The sequence below is a fragment of the Trichomonas vaginalis genome, chromosome V (genome assembly GCF_026262505.1).
Source record: "Trichomonas vaginalis G3 chromosome V, whole genome shotgun sequence".
NCBI lineage: Eukaryota > Parabasalia > Trichomonadida > Trichomonadidae > Trichomonas > Trichomonas vaginalis.
This window is the reverse complement of record NC_067207.1, coordinates 30,848,324-30,864,228: the sequence shown is the minus strand read 5'-3', so window position 1 is coordinate 30,864,228 and position 15,905 is coordinate 30,848,324. Positions and strand designations below refer to the sequence as shown.

General features: G+C 33.9%; 12 protein-coding genes and 1 pseudogene across 13 annotated transcripts, besides 2 other annotated features; 8 read left to right on the top strand and 5 right to left on the bottom strand.

Annotated features, from left to right (window-relative positions):
- Positions 1-69: 69 nt before the first annotated feature.
- Positions 70-1,724, bottom strand: TVAGG3_0433400 (FI07626P-related family; the record flags this gene model as incomplete). The annotated part of the gene is made up of 1 exon (XM_001301990.2): positions 70-1,101. One exon carries the CDS (start codon positions 1,099-1,101, stop codon positions 70-72), a length of 1,032 nt encoding a protein of 343 aa, XP_001301991.1.
- A 279-nt stretch (positions 1,725-2,003) lies between these two features.
- On the bottom strand, positions 2,004-3,487 carry TVAGG3_0433390 (armadillo (ARM) repeat-containing protein family; the record flags this gene model as incomplete). The annotated part of the gene is made up of 1 exon (XM_001301991.1): positions 2,073-3,482. One exon carries the CDS (start codon positions 3,480-3,482, stop codon positions 2,073-2,075), a length of 1,410 nt encoding a protein of 469 aa, XP_001301992.1.
- A 147-nt stretch (positions 3,488-3,634) lies between these two features.
- On the top strand, positions 3,635-3,978 carry TVAGG3_0433380 (uncharacterized protein; the record flags this gene model as incomplete). The annotated part of the gene is made up of 1 exon (XM_001301992.1): positions 3,641-3,898. One exon carries the CDS (start codon positions 3,641-3,643, stop codon positions 3,896-3,898), a length of 258 nt encoding a protein of 85 aa, XP_001301993.1.
- A 136-nt stretch (positions 3,979-4,114) lies between these two features.
- Positions 4,115-5,070, bottom strand: TVAGG3_0433370 (ribosomal large subunit biogenesis; the record flags this gene model as incomplete). Its single annotated transcript, XM_001301993.1, has 1 exon — positions 4,151-5,065. The coding sequence occupies one exon, from the start codon at positions 5,063-5,065 to the stop codon at positions 4,151-4,153; it is 915 nt and encodes a 304-aa protein (XP_001301994.1).
- Positions 5,071-5,319: 249 nt separating this feature from the next.
- Positions 5,320-5,553: a mobile genetic element.
- Position 5,554: 1 nt separating this feature from the next.
- Positions 5,555-15,905: part of a mobile genetic element that runs on past the window's edge.
- On the top strand, positions 7,215-7,457 carry TVAGG3_0433350 (serine threonine-protein phosphatase family; the record flags this gene model as incomplete). Its single annotated transcript, XM_001301995.1, has 1 exon — positions 7,215-7,457. The coding sequence occupies one exon, from the start codon at positions 7,215-7,217 to the stop codon at positions 7,455-7,457; it is 243 nt and encodes an 80-aa protein (XP_001301996.1).
- On the bottom strand, positions 7,462-8,310 carry TVAGG3_0433340 (uncharacterized protein; the record flags this gene model as incomplete). Its single annotated transcript, XM_001301996.2, has 1 exon — positions 7,462-8,310. The coding sequence occupies one exon, from the start codon at positions 8,308-8,310 to the stop codon at positions 7,462-7,464; it is 849 nt and encodes a 282-aa protein (XP_001301997.2).
- Positions 10,061-10,574, bottom strand: TVAGG3_0433330 (uncharacterized protein; the record flags this gene model as incomplete). Its single annotated transcript, XM_051233865.1, has 1 exon — positions 10,061-10,574. A coding segment is annotated over one exon (514 nt), but the record flags the coding sequence as incomplete, so codon positions are not given.
- Positions 10,591-11,005, top strand: TVAGG3_0433320 (annotated as a pseudogene). Its single transcript has one exon. A coding segment is annotated over exon 1 (415 nt).
- On the top strand, positions 11,012-11,167 carry TVAGG3_0433310 (uncharacterized protein; the record flags this gene model as incomplete). The annotated part of the gene is made up of 1 exon (XM_001301998.1): positions 11,012-11,167. The coding sequence occupies one exon, from the start codon at positions 11,012-11,014 to the stop codon at positions 11,165-11,167; it is 156 nt and encodes a 51-aa protein (XP_001301999.1).
- Positions 11,816-12,420, top strand: TVAGG3_0433300 (uncharacterized protein; the record flags this gene model as incomplete). The annotated part of the gene is made up of 1 exon (XM_051233864.1): positions 11,816-12,420. A coding segment is annotated over one exon (605 nt), but the record flags the coding sequence as incomplete, so codon positions are not given.
- On the top strand, positions 13,199-13,954 carry TVAGG3_0433290 (DNA/RNA polymerases family; the record flags this gene model as incomplete). The annotated part of the gene is made up of 1 exon (XM_051233863.1): positions 13,199-13,954. A coding segment is annotated over one exon (756 nt), but the record flags the coding sequence as incomplete, so codon positions are not given.
- TVAGG3_0433280 (uncharacterized protein) lies at positions 14,012-14,371 on the top strand (the record flags this gene model as incomplete). Its single annotated transcript, XM_001292427.1, has 1 exon — positions 14,012-14,371. The coding sequence occupies one exon, from the start codon at positions 14,012-14,014 to the stop codon at positions 14,369-14,371; it is 360 nt and encodes a 119-aa protein (XP_001292428.1).
- Positions 15,005-15,667, top strand: TVAGG3_0433270 (uncharacterized protein; the record flags this gene model as incomplete). The annotated part of the gene is made up of 1 exon (XM_051233862.1): positions 15,005-15,667. One exon carries the CDS (start codon positions 15,005-15,007, stop codon positions 15,665-15,667), a length of 663 nt encoding a protein of 220 aa, XP_051103592.1.

Genomic DNA, 15,905 nt, shown 5'->3' with positions numbered 1-15,905 from the left:
ATCGAGAAAAAATGTATAATTTTCATATAAATGAATTTATTTTTTAACAAATAATACAAATAAAAAAAATTATTGTCTTTCGAGGTCCATCAAGTATTGGAGAGCCATACGAATATCATTGTTATTCGCATACAAAGCAAAAATATTGTCATCAAGGTTCAAAAAGCCTCTGCTGTATAATAATTGGGCATTTCCTAAATAATTTGATTTCTGGTACGGTGGAAGTGAATTTACAATCCTTCGGCGCTTTTCTGCTTCACAATTTCTGAAGAGTTTTCTTGAATCATTCATTACAAAACCGCGTGATTGTAAAACTCTTATTCCTCTACGTATTTTATCTAATCCAGATGTAAACTCTGGTAGCTCGTTAATTCTTGGTGGAGCAGGTTGTTGTTGTGGCTGCATCATGAAAAAGTTTGGCTGAGGGGCAGGAGATTCAGGAAGTGGGGATTCGGCAGGTGCTGAGAGATTGTTATCAGGAATAACCATCTTGATGTTGTTCGCTCCATATAAGTTGTCAAGAGCATCAGATGTATCGAATGAGTTCATGTATCTGTTAATTGTATGTAGCATACCTGGATCTGCTGCGCTTGCCATGTTAAGCATATTGTCCATTGTTTTCGCTGCTTGTCTTTTATTACCTTTTGAAAATAAATCAAGAACTTCAGAAAATGTTTCGCCATCATTAAATGCGTAATTCATATCTACGTTGTTAGTATCCTCTTTAAATCCTGAAATACCTTTAAGAGCACTGGCTGCCATATCAGGGTTTTCTTTGAAAGTTTTCATCATTCCTTGGATTAAAGGGTTATCTGTAATTCCGTCAAATATTGATGGCATTTCCTCTTCTTTCTTTTTAGCTGGTAATGGTTTTTCAATTTTTGGCTTTAGAGTGTAAAATATCTTTGTTCCGTCTGTTACTCCATATGAATCGATTGTACGTTCGTTAATAAGTAATTTTCCTTGATATACAAAATTAATTCTGTCTGGTTCAACATCAATTTCTTGAGCTAAAACATTTTTGCACTCAGCAACGGAATTTAGCTTTTTAACGTAAATTGTGTGATTTTCTCCCTTCACGTACTCGCAATTTATTAGCATTTGGTGTAAAAATTTTAGTTTGGACTTCTAAAAGTGACAAAATTGATTCTCCGATTTCATTGTTGGAAAAATATTTTTACTTAATCAGCGATGTCTGGTCATCTTATTTATCTCTTTTTCACTTATTTTTGCCTAAAAGAAACATTGATTAACAGACCAACTAAGCAACACTCGGAATCTGTTTAGCCTTTGTGATGAAAATATATTTTCTATAAGATGTTGAAGCAGTGATTTAAGAAATGCTTCCTGATTTCATCGTATTTCATTAATATTTCATTATATTTCATATTTCATTATTTATTTAATGTTGTATTGCAATACCATACGATACAATTGAGCAGATAAGATATTCGAAATTTAACCCCTTGAACGTGAAAAGAAGTAATAAGGCATGTATGTATTGTGTATACATGAATTTGATATGGTTATAAAGTATATAAGAATAAATCAAGAGATATACATTGTTATATTAACTTTAGCATACTTTTGTATAAAAATTCGACATGATATTACCCCAAATCAATAAGTATAGAATTTGATTTATAAATAAATTGAATTCACTTATCATACATATTGCATATCACATTATGTCCCAGCATAAATTTGAATTTTCAAGATTTGAGAAATTCCGAAAAATAATAAAATAATATGAAAATATATAAAATTAATAGAAAAAAATAGGTATTTTTAAAATTTTGGAATTATAAAGCATCTTTAAATTGATATAGATATTAAATACATGCGTTGATGAATCACTTTATATCATATATTCAAAATTAATTATTTCAATTATTTGTAACATCAATGAATCATATTGATGTTGTTTTCTGGCAGCTAGATTAAACATATTACAACAGTTCAATCCTATAAATCATATAAAAAAATGTATCAAATTTTGCGATATGAATTTTTACAAACAAACATATAATTAAAATATATAAAAACAACGACAATGAATAATTAATATGAAATTATTCCTCATTTTGACCAAATACTTTGTTCATGAAGATTTCAAATCTTTCTATCAACTCATCACTACAATCATCATAATATTCATTGAGCCATTCATAAACTCCATATCTATTTATAAGATCCATATAATTTTCGAGAAGATTAGCAACAATAGACCTTGAATAAAGTAATTCATAAGATTTGAAGATATTTTCTGCAATCTTTTCGTTATCAACTGAAGATGCGTTTTGAAGAATCGTAAATACTTCATCTGTTAACAAATAATATATCATTTCGGGTTCAAGTGGAGTAATTATGATGGCTAATAATACTTTAAGTGCACTCTTTAATGTAACAAAATTAAATCTTGAAGAATATTCACACAAAAATTGAATTCCGTTCTGATCTAAGAATGATTGTAGATTATTATCATTAACATCATTTTGTATCATTTTATTAATGATTTTAAGGCAAATAGCCCCAATTTTATCATTGAAGTGAATTGAGCACATTTCCATCAATTCTGCAATATCATTTGAAAATATGATTGAATCATATGGGATAAATGGTATAGTTGCATATAAAAACAATTCAATATATTCAAAATTTTCTTCAACAGAAGCTGTTGTAATTAAATCTGTATATTCTACATTAGAAAATAATGTAAAATTAAACTGGTCGGTTTTGTAAAGGGAATAAATGCCTCTCATGCATTCAGATTTGATTGGATCTGGACAAAATGGAGAAAATCCAATTTTGAACGTTTCACTTGCTACTTGAATGATATCATCAGTGGTTTTCTGGGTTACAGCAAAATTAAATATATCAACTAATTGAGCAGTGATAATTTCACGGATTTGATACGATTTTGATGCAGAATCACTTTTCTTATCAATTACTATAGATTTTAGCCTCTGAATAGTCATTAAATTCATAAATGGCTCGAAAAAATGTCGATCATAATAAATAAGAACTTCATATATAGATAATGCATAGCAAAGAGCTTTTGTTGGAGAAAATCCGAAGTATCTTTCAAGGATTTCAAAGTATCCCATTTCTATAAAACAATCTAAACAGAATTCAACTTGATCAATCAGATAATGAATAATACTTAATATTCTTGGCGTAATTGATGTTATATCTGTATTTAACGCATTTTCAACTAATGTTTTCAATACAATGCATGCATCTTGAAAATTATTTGGTCTTTTTGTTTTTAAATATGAACCAAAGTTTGTAACAGCATCATAGAAAGCTTGTGTTGTTGGTGTTTGTGATCTATCGATTACATTTTTTACAAGAAAAAATTCATTCATATCAGATGATGGAGCATCTTCTTCGTCTATAAATTCTTCAGTAAGTAAATCTGATTTTGCTATTCGAAATCGATTTCTACTATCAATTGTATCATTTTCATCCTTATAATCCATTTTTGGTAAAATTTTAGGGGGGAATAGATTTACCCCCTTTTATAATTGATTTTATTTTTAATTCCTAAAAAGGATGAAAAATACAATATAAATATGCCATATCTTATAAAATTTTTGTTTAGATTTCATTCATTTTCATAAAGATGGATAATCAAGAAATGTCTGAAGAAGAATTACGTCAACAAATAGATAATGTCAAAGAATCAATCGAAAAAATAAAACGAGAAAGCAAAGAAAACGAAAGAGAACTTGTAGAACAAACACAAATCCTTGAAGATGAGAAAAAAGAACTTATAGAAGGAATTAAGGCTAGAATGCAACTTATTGATATGCTTAAAAGAGATATTTATCGCGTTGCTTATGAACAATCCCTTAAAGTTACAGATATTGAACATTCAAAACCAACTACTGCATAAAAACATCGAATAACCAAAGTGATACTCTTTACACTTAATAAGATGTTTATTTTCCTTAAATTTTACCGGAATTATTGATAATTTTCAAAAATTATTTCAATTTGATTTCGAATTTTAGTTCATATTCATGTATTAGTTGCTTTGTTTGATAATACGTAAAATTGTATTGATTATTTTGTATTTACCAAAAAATAAAACTAAAATAAAAAATTCTATAGTTTATTAATAAATAAAAATGCTCTAAATAATATATTAATTCTTGAAAATGGCAAAGTCACCACATGTTATGCGTGTATCGACCTTCCAAGTGAGAATTGTATTGATATCTTTGTTCTCATCGATATTTCCGAATATAACATTACCTTCAGCGGTTAAGACAGTAATATAACCACCTTCTGCCTTCATATACTTGATTCTTTTATCAGTAATGTTATATACGCCATAAAACTTGTTGTCAAGCAAGTTATAGCCGTAAATCGTTCCATCTACGCATCCTATCCAGAGATCATCTCCATCAACGCAGATTGTCATGATATTTGACTCTGTCTTGTATTCAGCTTCTGTATTTTCTGTAATACCATTGATAACGATGGCACTGCGACCAACGACAATGATAAACTTTTCATCTGTATTTGCAAATCTGATAATTGAAGGAATCATCGGTAATTTTCTTGTTCTAGCGTTGTGGGCTCTCATTAAGTCCCACATACGGACAGCTGCATCACGGCCAACAGAAAGCATGAACTTTCCGCATGATGCAGTCGCAAGACTGTTGACAGAAGCTGTATGACCTTTGAATTGCTTAACTAAAGCCCAATCTTTAGTTCTCCAAAGGCAGATAGTTTTATCTGCTGAGCCTGTTGCGATGTATGAATTCTCGTAAAAATCAATATCATCGACTGAATCTTCGTGCTGAATTAAGGAACCAACTTTTTTATTGTTAACAATATCAAAAAGAGCAACAGATCCATCATATCCACCACTTGCAAGTATTTTTCCAGATGATTTAAGTGAACGGATAGATCCATCGTGTGGACTTGTGCGGAAAGAGATTTTTGCGGCATATTCATCATTGCCATTTGCTGTTGTACGTGTAATTCTCCATGAACTGAGAAGTCCTTCGTAGGATCCTACAGAAATTACTCCAATTAGCTGCTCCTCAGACATTTTTTAGAGGAAGCAAGAAAACTGCCAAAAGACACCAAAAAAGAATATCTTTAAATTTGTTGTATTTAAAATGCACATACAGCGTATATTCATATCTAAGTCTAATTAAATTAAAATCTCCAGAAAATTAAAATCAAAGTTTGAATTTTGACAGCTGCATGGGTTTTGATATTGTACAACTATTGTAATTCGGATGAATATGCGATGATTGCCTTAGATCCTATATCATTGCATGCAAGCAGATAATTTTTGAAGGGCGCGTAAAGGGTTGGCGTCCTAAGGCGTCCTGATGTAAACTATTCAATTTTTGAGAAGTTTACACCATAATTGAATAGTTTATGGCGTCCTGAGAGGAGATTTCAATGGGGTATGGCGTCCTAAAAAATAGAAGAAAATGATTTTTTCTCGATTTTTCTAGAAATTGAATTTTTTAAAAAAGAAAAAAAACAAAACGTATACTTTCAAGAAAGACTATAAATGAAGATTTTAAAAAAAAAAAAAAAAAAAAAAAAAAAAAAAGGTAGTGGGGCTTCCAGGCACTTCGTGCCTTCTAGCCCCCGAAGATGTTTAGTATAAATGAAGTTCTTATATACGGGTCTTCCAGGAGCTTTTCACAAATTATATATGTTTTCATGTTTTGTCAAGACTTCTTCGTAAAATCAGACAAAAATATAATTTAGGGTAGAAGGTTAGATATAACCTGTTTTCTAACCTGTTTTCTACCCTCGTGAATTTTCAAGACTTCTTCGTACATGTTTTGTCACTTTTCTGTCACTTTTCAGGAAAAAACATTTTTATTATATATATAAAATGAATTTTACAAAACCACCGTTACCCTTCTTTGGAAATAAGAGTAGATGTAAAGATATTCTATTGAGAGAACTTAAGAAACTACCGAATGGTCTAACATTTGTAGACTTGTTCGGTGGAAGTTTCTATATATCTCATTTGTGCCATACAATATTTCCTGACTCAAAGATTATATGCAATGACTTCGACAACTATATGAACCGTCTCAAACATATACCAGACACAAACAAAATATTGAAAGAGTTAAAAGAAAAGATACCTATAGGTAAGATGGAACGTATACCATTAGATAAGAAAAATACTGTCAGAGAGGTTTTGAAAAAGGCAGAGTATATTGACTGGGATAGTATATCTGCTAGACTATTATATAGTGGTGCTATATAAGAGTTCATGACATTGAAACACTTATGTCAAAGTTTTATATCTTAACTATACAAATGTTTTCAAAGAGAACATAGAAAAATATATTGAGGGTATAGAGTTTGTGAGATGTCATTGGACAGAGTTGTATGAAAAATATAAAGACAAGGAAAATGTTTTCTTTATAGTGGACCCGCCGTTCTATAACACATGGGATTTTCAATACCAAGTAGACTGGACTTTGAGAGACTCTTTAGAAACTTTAGACGTTTTACATAACCATCCATGCTTTTACTTTACATCCGATAAAAGTGGTTTGGAAAGTGTCATGAGATGGTTAGAGGACATACATGACTATGAGTTTAGATATGACAAGATAGAATATGAGAGAGGTCCTATAAACTGGAGAAAGTGTCATAACAAAGAAATTTTACTAGTAAGTAAATGTGGTTTGAAATAGGACTACTTGTTTTAGGTTTTTTCCATTGTGTCATTTACTTATTTGACGTGGCAGAAAGATATAGAGAATATGAAGATGAACCAATACCAGCAAATGTTCAGCATATGTACTCGTAAGAGATATTTTTATCTAATATTAAATGGACGCACAGAACTTAGCGAATGCACAGCAACCTGGACAACCAAACCCAGAGAATATTCCAAATGAAGTTAGAATACAAACTGCAATGGCAAACTATGGTCAAGTGCCAACAGATGTACAAATGCAAACTGCCATGTCAAATGACGCTGCGTTAGGTTTGCCACCATGGTATGCAAATATGAGATGGAAAGAGTTTTATACAAACCCCGAAGTGGATATAAACAACTCTATGCAGATGACGCGAACACAGGAGTTGACCCAGAGTATGTTTTCTACCAGAGGAGAAATAGAATGTATGAGCTCCAGTTAAAGAATGCTATGGAACTCAACAGGAAACGTAAGAGACTAGGTGGACATTAGATTTTTACATATAGTAAAATGGGTTTCTTTGGAAGAATAGGAAACTTCTTTCGAAATGTTGGAAGAGGTATATGGAATGGAATAAAAACCGTCGGAAGAGGAATTTGGAACGGAGTCAAAAATATTGGTAAAAGAGTAGGTCAGTTCGTTGGTATTATACCTAAAGACCCTGAACCAGAAGAGCAAGCTCCTGTTATACAACAGCCTGAACCTGCACCACAGTCTAGTTGGCAACCAAATCCAACACCTCAACCGTATTAAAAAATCATATTTTTACCGTTCGATAGTAGTTGTATATGAGACTAAGTTCTAAGTAAAACGCATGGTATAATGGAACTATTCTCTTTCTTCCATCTGTTGTAAACCATACTTGAAAATCCGAAATACTTCCACTCGGTGGTTCATATAGCTTTGTAGGTTTTTCGTAAAAGTCATTTGCCAAGCATAAAAAAGAGTTTTGTGCACCAGAAAATGAAGCATGAACTATAATAGCATCTGAGTCGAAAACATTTTCATATGTTCCATTAGGGTTTTCGACTTCATAAAAGTTCGGGTGTACTGGATATTCTGCAGGCTGATTTAACATCCTCATAAATCTATACCATGCCAAGTTGTTATATTTTGTAGAAATATAAACGTCTTCTCCAAGGTCTTCTATTCTATTGATTTTAACAGTTGCATTTTTCCTGTCATATATAATATCGAGATGGTACTCTCCTTCGTCAATGTTGTACTGTTTTGCATATTCGAGATAGATATCGTTTATTTTTTCTTGAAAAGCTTGAAGAGTTGTTTCTAAGTTTACAAGCAAACTAACTTGTAAAAGTTTTCCCTGTTCAAATTTCTCATACGTACGTTTTTCTTTGTTATAGTATCGAACTTCAAAAGCGACCGTAAATGGGAAACCATGTATGGCTTCTGAAATGAACTTCATTCTACGAAAGCCAATAGCTTTTGTGACGGATGGGTCTCTTAACCATCTTAAGGGGTAGTCAAAACGATAGCCTTCATGCTTTACGGTCTCTGTCTCAAACTTTTGACCGACATTCGTAAAAAGTTCATCTAATGGTTTAGTTGTAGCAACTCTTGAATTTTCTTTTTCTATTGAAAGCATATTTTATCTAGAATAAAAATGTCGAAAGAAACAGCGTCTATGAAAGAAATACAACACAACCGACAACTCATTTTGCAAGCTCTAAATAAGAACACAACAAACTTTTCAAACTATTCTAAGATATCTGAGTCATTGAAAGAAGGAAACTTAAAACTGACATTAAACCCAATGACAGACGAGTTTCTGTTTCAAGACAGTAAGAACCATACTGTTTGTATAAATCCAACAAAAGGAACTTTAAACGAGAAACCTATAGATGAACTTCTTTTGAAAGCAGATGTTGGCAACAAAGCTGACAAAGAGTATGTCATTGAAAAAGTTCAAGAAGAACATGACAGAGCAGATGCAACATATGCAACAAAAGAGGATGTTGAAAAGAAAGCTGACAAAACATATGTTAACGATGAGTTAGCATGCGTGGCTAGTGCGTTAGTGAAGAAGGCAGATAAGGAATATGTGGATGAAAAAGACAATGAAATTAAAGAAAGGGTTGAATGGTATAATGAACGGACATCGAAGATTTTAAAAACGAAAGCTGATACAGGATGGGTTTCAGGGTGTTTAGACCTTAAAGCCGACAAAGAAACTGTAGATATGTTGGCACAAACGGTTTCAAGTCATACCAGAGGTTTAATGGAAGATGGACAACAGTTGAAAGAGCTTGAGAAAGGTGTTACAGAGTTAAGGAATACAAAAGCAGACTCGACATGGATAAAAGGATATGTAGATGCAACAAAAGAACGTATTTTCGCATGGACAGAAGGAACATACCCACAAAAATATCATAGACATAGCATCTCTGACGTAAATGAACTTGAAGAAAAGTTATATAAAAAAGCAGACAAAACAGAGCTTCAAACATTAAAGACAGAAATACTTCAAACACTATATCCTATAGGTTCTATTTACACGTCAATGAACTCTACCAAACCAGAAACAGTTCTGGGTTTTGGAACTTGGACTCAAATAGTCGACAGGTTTTTGTATTGTGCAAACTCTTCAAAGGAAACAGGTGGAAGTAAAACGATTTCAGGTGCAAATTTACCTGCGCACAGTCACTACGTAAATTTAAGTACATCTGAAGCAGGTTTGCATAGTCATAGATTTTGGGATTGGTCAGCAATGACAAAAGGTAAAGGATATGATGTTAAAGAGGACGTTAAGTTTGCTATAAATTGTTACTGGGATAACACTGATGTAGGAGGAATCCATTCACATCGCGTTTCAGGGTATACGCAAACAACAGGACAAAGTAAAGAATACATGCCACCTTACATGACAGTTTACGCATGGTATAGAATTGCTTAGTCGTCATTTTCAACTTCTTTAGCATATTCGTCAGCAGTTGTCTTATATTTGTTAGGAACTGTCTTTGAAAGTATACCACCTTGAACTTTGACAAGTTTGAAACGAGGTCTGACAATAGTAGTTTTATCTTCTGCTTGCAGTGTGTACATTTTGCCATGTTTGCCTAAAACTTCATAATATTCTCTTGTATACTTTCTTCTATTTTTACGAACACGAAGGTGAGTACCTGTCGGGTTCCCATTGTTGTCATAGTCAATAGTATTTTCATATGGGTCGCGTTTAGGTATTTCTATTTTTACTTTGTCACCTTTCTTAAGTTTGAAGCCTGGCATTCTTTCTTGTTTGTCTCTTTTGACTAAACTATTAAATATATAGTCTTTCTCTAAGTCAGGGTTGTTTTTCATTTCTTCGGGGGAGTGGTTTCCCAAACCTTTTTGTTTACGGTTATTGTAAATATTTAAAACTTGTCTCATCTTTGCCATGGAGAAGTGTCTATACTTGTCGTCATATGACATTTCATTTGCTTCACCACCTTGTGGTTGGTTTAAGTCTCTTAAGATTTTTATACAACTGTCAATGACACCAAGAGCAGAATGGTTTTGGTCGACAATGAAATATTGGTTTACATTTTTTGAACGCAGATAGTTTTTAATATCGTCTGATTTGAAAGAACTTTCACAGTCAGATGTCAGTTTTGTTGGATGGTATTTGTCAACGAATATTGTCAAAGCAGTTTTCACATCTAAAATATTTTTGGACCATAATGGTATGGCTTCACAGTATCTTGTGTTTTGACCGACAAATATTAGCCAGTATGGAGGTCCATCTTCTCTATACCTCGGAATGTTTTCCAAGATATCCATAAACCAAGCATTTGGTGTTGAACTAAAGATTTTTACCATGAGTGCTTTCTTTGTTGCTTTAGAAACATACGGGTCCTTGTTTGGATTCGTCATTTTTACCCCATAAGAAATGGGTTTATTTGGCGCATTAGCAGGAGTTGCATCCAGATTTTTGCCCGCAGTTGGAACACTAGCCAGAGGTGCATTTGGAATTGGAAGGAAGATTTTGAGTACATTAGGTATACTGAAAGAGAAAGCACAGCCTATTATACAAACTGTACAGAAAGGTTGGGATGTAGCACGAGATGCAGCAAATCTTATTCCAAATCCTGAAACAAGAGGAAAAGTTCAAGGATGGATGGATAATGTTTCCAGACAAGCAGGAAACTACTATAACAAAGCAAATGACTACTATAACCAAGCAGGACACTATATGGACCAAGGTGAAAGATTCTTTAACAGAGGATATAACCATGCACAACAGTGGGTAAACAATAACCAACCGCAACCACCTCAAACTTGGGGAATGTAAAGTTTTTTACTGAGATGAAATGAACAATACAGCATTGAGACAAATGGGTTCAAGATGGATTTGTCGGCTTCCAGCAGTTACACAACCACGTGTTTGTCAAGTTCTTCCTATACCTCAAGAAGTTTTAGACCGACTTAAAAAACAACAACAACCAGTTGAAAACAAACCAAACTAAAATTTTTTACTGAGATGAAATGACGGAAGAAGTTGAAACGGTAGATTTGACACCACAAACAAAAAGTTCAGAACCATTGTCAAAACCTGTCAAAGAACTTACCGATGAAGAGAAAAATTCAATAATAGAAAGTGCCAGGTCTGGAAATACAAACCCTAACTATAAAGTCACTTTTCATAGAAATGGAACGGCAAGTATCTCAAAAAAGAAACAGACTCTCACAAATAAAATATTGAAGTCTGAAGGAGCTTTCGAGACAACAGATGGAAAAGTTTACTTCACTGACCAACAGTTCATTATAGAACATCTCATTGACTTAGAGTCGAAATATTCTAAACTTTACAACAAACACAAAAAGTTGAAAGGAAAACAAAAACAAATGGCATATGATATTTATGAAGATGTTGACGACACAACCATACCTGCAAGTGAGGTAAAGTCAGAGGAACCGAAAAGTGACGAAAAACCGATAGAAGAAGGGAAGCCACAAACTGAAGAAAAACCAAAACCAAAGGTTAGTTTCCAAACTAAACCAAGTCAACCTTCATTAGCTGGTATGGGTTGGCGTCAAAGACTTATGGCAGCGGGAGGTTACGTAAAGTAAAGAAAAAACATTTTTTTATTTTTATAAAAATGCCCCCGTATAGAATGGATAGAAAATCTGCTAGAATAAAAGCAGAGTTAGAAAGATATGGTTGGAGAGTTTCAAAGAAGTTTAAATATAGGAAGGGAAGACCCATAAAAGTCTATGACAAATTGTCTGGTCTTCGCTATGAAATGGACTTAGAAACAGCACGCGCAAATTATCCAAACAGATTAGAGAGGTTAGAAGAAGAACGTCTTATGGACATGCCTTTCGATGTTAGTGAACCTCAAGTTGAAGGACACGACGGCTTTGCCAGATTCTACTGGAAACATGACGAACAATTGCATCCTTTGAGAAGGAAAAAAGGAAAAGGTGAAGACAAACATGCTCCCATGGAAAGAACAAGATATGCATATGAAAAGTACCGTGAAGTTAGAAGTCAAATTACATCTGGTCGAACCTTTACAGTAAACTTTGACGAAGGAAAGAACAAAGAAGGCTTCATGGGTGTACTTGCTGCCATACAAGATGGAAATAAGAAAGGATACAATCTCAGATTGACCATAACGGATTTGGATGGTCACATTTACTATGCAAATGGCAATGAACAAACAGCTGCAAAACTTCTTGACGCTTTCAAGACTACAAAGAGAGAACAAATGGTTGACTCCGACTCAGACATTTTGAATGCAATTGAAGGAATTGCAAGTGTCAAGTTCGAATGGTACCAACCTAACCCTCAAGCAGTCAGACAACATGCTGGATACTTCCCCTTCATAAATAAGTCTGACATTGACTTGACAAGGTATGGAATTTACAATTCAATTGAAACAATTGTCAATGAACCTTGTATTCTTACATGTCTCAGGAACTCTGGTCTTGTTACAGAAGAGAAGATGAAGTATCTTGAGTCATGTGTGAAGACAAGGTACATTCTCAGAGGTCAATTGGCAAAAATTGCACCGTTGGCAAATGTCAATATCCGAGTCAGCATACCTACAGCTAAAGGTTCTTCACATGACGACTATGTTGTTGAGTTCAATTTACCATGGTTGAAGATTGTAATTGTCCACAACCACTTCATGTTGAACGAAAGTCTTACAAACCCATTGTTCGGAAAAGGCAAGTGCAACATTGTCAGAGCTGTTAACATTCTTTTCGAGAAAGGTTTGTTGGAACCGATTCCAGATGACAAGCTGACAGAAAGTTTTGTACCAAAAGACGAAACAAACTTTTCACTGTTAGCAAGACCAAAAGTTGTTCCAGACAAAGTTCTAGTACAAAAGAAGTACACAATTCCAAAAGGAGTTGGATTGTTCGGATACCAACCTGAACCAGAAGAACTTCCAATGAGGTTGCAAGAACTTCAAGATGCTATAAACAAACTTCCATTGAGAAATCCAATTGACGTCAAATTGTATTGGAGAGCATCTGAGTTAGGTCAGAAGGTTTTATATGAAACAGGTTGCTTCGACGATGTTTATGAGATAACAGGAGAAGTTTCTCAGAAGATAAGAGACTCACTTGAATTTCCACAAACTGGACCAATTGGTTGCGACAAGTTCGACTCATATGAAAAGATATACTATGTCGACCTTAACGCTGCATACATGAGGTTTGTCCAATATATCCCGACTGGAATTCCAAACGAAGACGGTGAGTTCCCAGGAAGGAACTATACAGTTGGAAAAGTCATACAACAACTGTATGATATTAGGAAAGCTTCAAACCCCAAACTTGCAATGACACTCAAATTGCTTATGAATTCGACATGGGGATATTCCATAAAGAAACCTCAAGAGATGAAGAGTAAACATTATGAGAAGGTCGACAACTTTGTTGAAAGGTTTTCTCCTTTTGTTTTGAAGTACGAATTCACTCAAGGTCAAAGTGGCTTAGTAACCACATTAAAACCTATTGTCGAACATTGGTCTTACCCTCAGTTCGCAAAGGCAGTCCTTGACAACTACAACAAATTCTTCTCCGAAGTCAAATCCAAAGTGAAGGTTTACTATGAGAACATTGACGCACTCATGACGAACGAAGAAGGATACAACAAACTCATTGAAATGGGAATGGTCGGTGAAAAGATGGGCTGTTTTAAGCTAGATAAGGTATTTTCTGAAGTTCATGTCCTCTCCAAGCGTAAGTATTGGGGCATACTTGAAGACGGCACAGAAATAAAACATTGCATGAAATAGTAAAACATTGCATGAAGTAAAAACGTTTTTAAAACAGTATATTTTTACATATATTAAATGCTTCAGGTTGAAAAACAAAGAACAAAAGTAGCAGATACAAAACCGTTAGACTATATCTTTACAAACGCTGGTAGGACTATTTCAGATGAAGAAATTTCATCCGGTGCTTACAGGTTTGACCCTCAAAATGTTATGTGTCATGCAAGTTTCAGTTCAAGCAACAATAGTTTTCTTTGTATTGGTAAGGACTTTTATGACTTTGCTTCTAAATTCTATGAACCACCGAGTAACAGTTTCTCTGACTTTCAAGTTTGGTTCACAACAAATGGTGTGCAACATATTATACCATTGTACTATGACTTTTATCTCGAATTGTCTTTCATATATAACTACGGAGAAGTGCTGAAAAAGTATTGAATGTGAAGATATTAGAAAATAACATTTTTTCTAACATCGTAGAAAACTCATGAAAACAATTTATTTTTGTGAATATGTAAGCGGCTCATAGCTCAGTGGTATGGGCTACCTCGTTAAAGGCGTCGAAGACCTCGGTTCAAATCCCGATTCGCGCAGGTTTTTTCCTTTTATGCAGTGAAATTTCATGTACATAGGTTACTTTGGTGTTAGACCCTAGTGAAGAAAATAGAACGATATAAGTTTACATTTGTAAAGTTGGACGATAAAAATCTCTGCTACTAGCAGTACTGCTACTGTCAGTAAAAGTACTGCTACTGTCAGAAAAAGTACTGCTACTGTCAGTAAAAGTACTGCTACTGTCAGTAAAAGTACTGCTACTGTCAGTAGCAGTACTGCTAGGAGCAGTAAAAGTACTGCTACGAGCAGTAAAAAGGAAAATTTGAGAGGGTTTTCGACGATAAAGTACTGCTACTGTCAGAAAAAGTACTGCTACTGTCAGTAAAAGTACTGCTACTGTCAGTAGCAGTACTGCTAGGAGCAGAGATTTTTATCGTTGTGGTCCGACGGTTAAGCCACAAACGAATGTCCGACGGTTAAGCCAAAAATATTTTTTATTTTTATTGTAAGAACAGTATGACAGTCGAAGCAAAAACGTTCACGAACAAATCTAATGGCGAAACATTCACAAAAGGCACTTACAACGGTATTGAAGTCTTACGTAGAGACATGGATGGTTATATTAACGCAACAAATATGTGTCAGCAGTTTAGGAAAGACTTTAGAAGGTTGTTGGAAAATAAGTCCTGGGAAGAGTATTTTAAGGCATTTTGTGAAGAATATACCAACCCGCGGAAAACAGCGGGTTGCTTTTTATACAAAATTCATGCAGGAATTCCTGATGAAATCAAACAGGTTAGAGGAATGTATGTAGACCCAAGACTTGTAAACTATATAGCAATGTGGGCTTCTCCAAAATATTGTATAGCAGTTGGAAAAATTCTGGACTCCATAGACAAGAAAGTTCATGAGAAATTAGATGAAGAAGAACTTGAAGATACAGCAGAGAATGCAAAACCTTTGTTCGAAGAAGAAGTTAGAAAAATGCATGAAAAACAAATAGAACATGAACGTGAGATATGTTCTGGTTATAGAGACTCGCCATACGAACTAGACCAATGGGAACAAGAAGATTTAAAGAGAGAATTTAGAGAATATGAACTCGCTAAGATAGCATTAGAAGCTGCAGAAGAGAGGTTAAAAGCTTGGGGTTGTTTTGTACAAAAATATTGTGAGTAAATGAACCATTTTTTTTCGACAAAAATATATTTTAGGTTAGATGGTTAGATCTAACCTGTCTTCTACCCTCTTTTCTACCCTCTTGAATTTTCATGACTTCTTCGTAAATGTTTTGTCAAGACTTCTTCATCGGAATGAGCGTAAATGACCAAAAAATATATTTTATGTTAGAATGTTAGATCTAACATGTTTTCTAACACGTTTTCTAACATCGTAGAAAACTCTTGAAATTTCATGA